We start from the raw sequence: 7,594 nt of genomic DNA on the forward strand, positions 1-7,594 counted from the left end.
TTTCTTTTACAATAACTCACACTTAATCTTTTGTAGGAATATCCAAAATTGCGCCTACCACTTGAGTTTTTTTTACTAGATTTAGCTACTAAATTTGGACACAAGAAAGTGGCTAAATGAAAATTTTGACAAGTTCAAGCATGTTACCTCACAACAAATTTAGGCCCGTCTTTAAAATTTTTTAATTAAGCTATCTGTCCTATCAGGCGTAACCATAATTATTCCAAGTTATATTATAACACAAAATTTAGTACAAGCCATTAAGCGATGGTGCAGTACACGAGTTATAGCGAGATCTAATCACGTGCCCGTGTGAAGTTATCCTACAAACACTGTCGGCAGTACAAAACGTTGTACTCCATTCATCAGGTCCATCACTTAAAGGTTGAGATGTCAGTGAATCAAATCTAGATCGCATGTAACTGCTACTAAATCCCAATATTCAAATATTGCATAATTCAATGCGCAATAGGATATATATTCAAATAAAGAAGTACAAAATCACATATGCTTCCAGTATGATTTTTATATCTATACAAATTTGGACGTTTATGGGATTCAATAAGAAAAACTTTTTTAGAAAAGCTGTATCCAATTACTCTCTGAATGCAGATTTTCTTATGAAAACTAAATAATTGAACTCAGCGTGACATTGGCCCGATCTTAGATGGATTCGATTTGGATGAAAGCTCACTTACAAGACGAACTAGCTAGAAATCCGGCACCAAACATATTCCAAACGTTTAGTTAACTACTTAATTAATCTTTTAAAAGGATCCCGGCCGGCTGGCCATGGCGTAAGAAACGACCCACCCATTTCATATGAGTGTCTAAGAAACACCGTTGGATTGACAAACTTGTGCAATCAAATATAATAGATCTTAAGAAGCACGATAGTATTCTATCATTCCTGAGAATATCCTTCTACCTTAAATTCCCGTCAAGAGGCCTATATAAGATTGTAACGCGTTACACATCCTTCCTGCTTTCCGCAAGTTCCAGGTCATAAGGATCATTTGTCATCTGGCCAATGATCTGCGATCTGGATTTGTAGTTGACAGTAATGCTTTATTCAAAGATATAAACATAAAAAATGATAGTCACGTAACTACAGGTAGTATTGTTTTCCCTATCTTCTGTTTTTTGGTGTTTTTTTTTTCTCTCTGTTGTGACTTCATAGGTAGCTAAAGGTTATTCTTCCTTCAATCATATTCATCTTGTTAGGGAATTCTTAGTCACCAATGACAGAAACCCACCGACCACCGTCAGTTTATATCTAAATGACAAGGACGTCGTCTCGTTGCTTATGATCTTTTGGTACTTCTATTCAACACGGTCCAAACTCCCATCCTTTGAACCTGAACAGCCACTCTGAAATGATTCAGACTTCAAAATCAATTCGTTCCCATTCTTCACCAGTAATCCTTGCAAGAACAGTTCCCCTCTCTGAAATGATGGAAGCGGTTCCTGTCCCTGACAATGATCTCTCTGTCAAAGAGCTTCGATATTAGTTTTGTAGCACTGTGACAATCTGGACAGACCCTCAAATTCTTTGTAATTCGAATTGTATCTCCAGATCTTGTGTGTAGCAATCCAAATGCAATTGCAAGTTTCTCACTGTGATAATGCAACGGGCTTTCCTTTTCATCTTCACTCAGGTCGTGCAACACGCCCTTAGTTTCAGGAACGTATCCTGCCGATCTAAGACGGGAAGACATTTCAGTTAACATTGAGTAAATCTCCCTAGATTGAGTATGGGCCCTGTCTCCTGCAATGAATTCATGTACAGCGCCATTTAATTCTATCATAGAACAGCCAGGTGGCTTGCTGACCCCTCTGTCATTCATCATCTTTCTAACACTAGCAACATCATCCCACCGGCCTACTGATGCATACAAATTTGCTAAAAGTATGTATCGCCCGCTATTGTGAGGCTCTAGTTCAATAACTTGCTTGCCAATGGCTTCCCCCAGTTTAACGTTTCCATGAATCGTGCAAGCTCCAAAAAGGGCACCTAATACACCAGCATCAGGCTTCATGGGCATCTTGTCTATAAAATCTTTCGCTTCCTCTTGCAGACCAGCTCTGCCAAGCAGGTCAACCATGCAACCATAGTGCTCCATCTTAGGTTTAATACCATAAATCCTCGTCATGTAATCAAAATAGTAGCGCCCTTCTTGGACCAAACCAGCATGGGCGCAAGCATTGAGGACAGCCACAAAAGTGATATCATCAGGAGTCACCATCTCTTCTTCCATCTCATTCAAAAGATCAAGGGCTTCTCGACCCTGCCCATGAACAGCAAGCCCAGAAATCATACAATTCCATGAAGAAATGCGCTTCTTTGGCAATCCCCTAAAAACTTCAAATGCTTTCTCCAAACACCCGCATTTGCAATACATACCAATGACCGATGTTGCCAGCTTCATATCCAATTCCATCCCGCTCTTCTCTATGCATGCATGGATCCACTTCCCCTGATCCAATGCTCCCAAGCTTGTACATGCTGACAACATGGTAGCAGCAGCATACTTGTCTACACCTATTTCTGCTTGCATCCGTTCGAAAAGTGCAAATGCCTCCTGAAATCTACCATTTTGAACGTATGCAGCTATCATAGCATTCCAAGACACGGAGTTTCTCACAGGCATTTCGTCAAACAATAGACGGGCTTCATCAACACGGCCGCATTTCGCGTATCCAGAGAACATTGCCGTCCACGAGACCACATCCCTCTCGTCCATTTTATCAAACAATCTCCGAGCCCCATCCAGTTCCCCACAAGTAGTATACAGATGAATCAAGTTGTTCTGAGCATACAAATCCGACGCGAACCCATGCTTGAACACATGGGCATGCACCTGCTTTCCCTCCTCAAGACGGTGCATGTTACAACATGCTTGCACGACGGGCGGGAACGTGTATCTGTTTGGCGTCACGGAGCGAGTTACCATCTCTGAATAGAGGTTAATGCACGAGTCGTCGAGGCCAGACTGAAGGTGGCCTCGAATGAGGGTGTTCCAAATGAAGGAATCAGGACGGGGAATTTTGTCGAACACTTGGAGCGCGTATTCCAAACTGCCAGAATCCGACGAGGCACAGAACTTAACGACTCGGCCAATGGCATCGTTGTCGTCAGCGAGGCCGACTTTGATGAATTGGGAGTGGATTTGCTTGAGCTCATCCATGGTGGTGCATGATGCCAGCGTCGTGGTCAACTGGCGGCGGTCGATGGGCGGAGGAGGAGAGAGGACGCTCGGCGGGGAGCCCGTGGAGAGGGCGTTGCACATCATCTTGGCTCCGTCTACGTCCGCACGCTCGAAACTAGTTTAGTCACATTAATATGGAAGAACACGGGTTAGACATTTGACAGAATCCGCACGATCACATTGTTTTAAGTATGGCGGATGGTGAGCTAAAATGTCAGTATTAATGTGTTCCAAACCCGTAGAGAATTTCGAATAGGAGAACAATTCGACTGGATCCGCAATTATGTCCAATCTTTTCCAGTCCTCTTTCGAGTTTCCCGCGTTCTCCAGCGGGCGAGGAATAACAAAGGGTTGGGGCTTCCGGTTCGAGCATGGTAGGCCGGTCGGTGATATCTCAGCCGGCGTCTTCGCCGTCGCCGTCAGCCGTGTCGAGCATGCGAGGTACGTCGCATCTCCCCTTTCTTTCCGACTTCTCTACTTGCATGTTTTCTCATCTTCAGCATGAATTTGGGGAATTAAAGGATATTCTCAACTTTTCAATTCGTTCTCTTTTTATTTCTGTCCTTTTCTTTTCTGAATTTCTTGGGGATTAATGTCATGGGAGGAAAGTTGAAGAAACACAAAGCAGATAAGAAGGATTACGATGGGGTTTGGTTTGCTTCCGTGCGTTGTTATCTTTTTCTTCATCATTCGTGGTTTCCCTTTTCGATTTGCTACTTGAGGGGCTTCCGGTTTTGGATGCTGGAAGAACGCTTGCATAGATTTTGTCTGTTGACCTGTTTGCTCGCACTGTTCTTATACCGTTCAGCATCTTTCTGCGCTGTGCGAATTATGTTTGGAGCGCACGATATTGTCTTCTTTTTAATTTATCTTTTTCCGCGAGGTGGTTGTGTTGCTGGACGAGGATAAGTTTACTTTGTATGATCATCTTGAGCAGCGTTGCCATGATTTGATGAAATTCGGCTCGCTCAGTTTGTCTTTGAGACCTATGAGGCGTCCTGCAGTATTCACTCTCTTTCCTTTTCTCCGTCTTCATGCCGCGGAACAGCGCGAACGCTTTCCTTGTTGTCATAGCATCTAGAACGCCCCCTTTGTCCTGAAGGGGTATATCCATATGCTCCAATGGGCTGACGCAGTTAAACATGCACACCCAGAGTCCTTGTTATATTTCAGATATCCTCGCTTTTATTGAAGGGTCCTTTTTGGTTTGCATCTGAAATTTTATTTACCGAGTTCTTCAAAAGCTCAGTTCTCCTAGTGTTGGCAAGCCAGTTTTCTTGTACTTCAATATCTTAAAATTCATCCAGGTTCCAATTTTTCTACGTTTGGTTGGTTATTTCAATTTTTTGGTATTCCTTTTTGACCACCATCGAATTCTACAATTTATTTCAGATCATTTCTCTTATGAACGTGGTTGTAATACAGAAGACACCTTAAACCAAATCTCATAATTTGATGGGGCTTGAGCGATTCAATATAGTCACTTGCCCCAGCAGTCTATACCATTTGGAAGTGTTTGTGGCAGGTAGTTTACATTGTCGAGACCTTACTATCCCAATGTTTTAGGATAGTGTTTCCTTTCCGGGATTCTAACGTTGCTCGTTTGTTTTGAATCCCTTTTTTTCTGGGCGTATGCTACAATATTGGAGTATGGTTGGATAGTGAAACTTTGGTTCAAAACGTCAAAGGCTACCAGTAATTGCATTATGAATCTCCGACTTCTGATCAATCTTGGGCAAAATAAGAGGACATGCAATTTCATAAACTTGTATTCTATGTCCCTTCTGATTTTTGATGTTTTTCGTGTGAATTTTGAAATTTTGGAAAAAGGTGTATTTGTGCTGTTGAGGTTCTTGAGACCTACGATTAAAGTACTATATGTTTTAACAGTCAAATTGAACCATCGGCCAAGCCCAAAAAATTCAACTTTCTTAAGATAAAGCTTAACCGTATGACCTTTTTTCTGTTTTAGCTACTAGTGAAATGCATCAGCTAGAGTTTCTCAACAATTTGCATGATCAATATTCCTTGTTTGACTATTTTTGTATTTTCATCAATCTGATTGTGAATTTAGTCTAGCATGTGTGACTGGTTATTGATTGAACTAGAGTCGGGTATGTCTGACACTCTGTGGATAAGTTTGAGTATCTGCTGCAATGCATAAATGTGTGCGAATCTAACTGTTATACTAGTTTAATGTGTGCTCATATGGTGCGTTCATGGTCTCTTCCTTCCTTTGAGTGTTCAAATCTGATTGTTAAGTCGAGCAACATATAACAGAATGGACATTACTGGCTTCTTTGAACATTCAGTTTTCGTTTGGTGCAACTGTTTTATGTTCTAGTCAAGCTTAATTGTGGTAATTTAACTGGCTCATGTTTTATGTTCTTTCTGTGGTACGCTTAAGTGGTAATCTTGTGAGGGCATGATTTTGTGTTTTTCGCTATTAGGATGTGGGATTCAAAGTTGTTGTTCTATTTGCAGTTTTCAGATCTTATGATCAATCACTCTTTTGTTTTTCAGGAAGAATTAAATCCATAGAGATGTCTGAGGAAGATAATTATGCTGTCCTCTGTCTCCCCACTGGCATTGAAGGAACAAAGGTATTAGAGTTTCAAAATTCGCCAAGCATATAAGGCAAAAGCTTTAAGATACCACCCAGACGAGAGGCCTGATGACCCTACAGCAGCAGCAACGTTCATGACTATACAGACCTCTTATGAAATCCTGGTCGATGCTTCTGCTCGTAGAGCATATGATGATCTCTTGAAGCTCAAGCATGAGCAGCAGCGGAGGCACAGCCAGATTTCTGCAAATCTCTATGGTGCTGGGTTCCATGCCCATGAAGAATCCATTCTTCAGAAACTTAAGCAGGTTTGGATCTTTATCCTGTTTGCTTTTGTCATTTTTGAACCTTATCTTCACGATTGACAGGGCTCTAAATGCTTATTAATTATTATGAAAATAATGTAGGATCATCCGTTATGCATGTATTATCTTGATCAAATGTGTTGCATCTTGAGTAACCAGTCAATGTTTCCTTTAAGTGCTTTGTCATGCTTGCTGATGAAACTGTCCTTCCATTTACTGAAGCATTTGATGCAAAAGTTTTTGAATAATTTAATCTATTCTCAGGTTCAGGCAATAGCAACACGAATACACGATTAATAGGAAAGAAAGATTTAGAACATGCTTAATCCTTGAGCAGTTGGTCCTCTAAATTGCCTTGGTGCCGCTGCCAGGTGTTTGTTTGGACGAAGTACGTTGGTTCTAACACGCAAAACAGTTATGCCTACCATTGTACTTGCCAGAGCAGGTGACTGACTTTTGTGCCACCTTCTCTTTTCTATCTGTTTGTTTCACAGGCTGCTGAAAGACGAAAAAAAAACAGAAGCCTCGTCTCTATCATTGTCTTCTTCACCAAAAGCAAGTACTCGATCCTGTGTAAGCAAGGTTTTTATCGCAAACTGAGGCTCAACAAAATTGCTGTCTAGTTTGAGGGGGAATGTAAGAGATGATAATGTGATGACGTAGAGGATGATGATGATGATGTGAACATACGAAAACAAAAATGTTGCTGCTAATGAAGATGAAGGATGTCCCGCAGTATATTCCCTAAAAAACAGATGAAAAGTTAACTCATAGCAATTGCCAAATTAATGCAGTTACCATCATGTGAAACTTCTACTGTAACCTCTCCCTTTATTTAGGAGCAGTATCTGGAAACAGTCTTGTAATTCCCTAAAGGGGGGTTTGTGCGGGTGGATTGTTGACCTCTTGCTCAACCCAAATAAATAAAAAATTGCTAGAACTCACAAGGAATCCGTTTCTAGATTGAATTTGGTTGGAAAAAAACACCTAGCATTAATGATCAAAGCAGGCTAACAAAACGTAGTCCGTGTTTTGATATCACGTGGAGCGCTCGAAAGGCCGAGGCAGAAGCCGTCCATCCTGTGAGATATACGGCTCTCAAGGCATGGTTTCCCGGCTTCAAGTGGGCTCGATCTTCTCCTTCTTTATTTAGTGTAGGCGAGACCCAAACACGAGACGAGACCCATGCATGCTGTTCCCGCGGCGACGCTCGTTCCTTTGTCCTTTGGAATACAAACACGAAGTATGGACTCCTTTCTTCTCCTACGCACTATGTTAGATCCCATTTGAATCTAATATTTCATTAACTTTGTAGAGAAATTGCTTAGTTGGTGTTTGATGTCTTCCACACATTGTCGGTGGAAAAGTTATAATGATCAATGCCAATAGAAAGTCGTCCAATGTTGTTTAATAATTAGAGGGAAAGGCTTGGACATGTTGTATGTGAAAAGTTATCATGATGCAAGTATCCATAGAAAGGTGTCTAACATTGTTTGATAATTAGGAGAAAGTCG

General features: G+C 41.3%; 1 protein-coding gene across 1 annotated transcript; it reads right to left on the reverse strand.

Annotated features, from left to right (window-relative positions):
- Positions 1-924: 924 nt before the first annotated feature.
- Positions 925-4,215, reverse strand: LOC116261747 (pentatricopeptide repeat-containing protein At5g66520-like). The gene has a single exon (XM_031640593.2). It carries the CDS (start codon positions 3,291-3,293, stop codon positions 1,413-1,415), a length of 1,881 nt encoding a protein of 626 aa, XP_031496453.1. The 5' UTR covers positions 3,294-4,215; the 3' UTR covers positions 925-1,412.
- Positions 4,216-7,594: the final 3,379 nt, after the last annotated feature.

The sequence above is a fragment of the Nymphaea colorata genome, chromosome 10, assembly GCF_008831285.2.
Source record: "Nymphaea colorata isolate Beijing-Zhang1983 chromosome 10, ASM883128v2, whole genome shotgun sequence".
NCBI classification, from domain to species: Eukaryota; Viridiplantae; Streptophyta; class Magnoliopsida; order Nymphaeales; family Nymphaeaceae; genus Nymphaea; species Nymphaea colorata.

Bases quoted from the DNA above. Each gene is read 5' to 3' on its own strand.
- LOC116261747 (XM_031640593.2), bottom strand. From the start codon at position 3,293: ATGATGTGCAACGCCCTCTCCACGGGCTCCCCGCCGAGCGTCCTCTCT.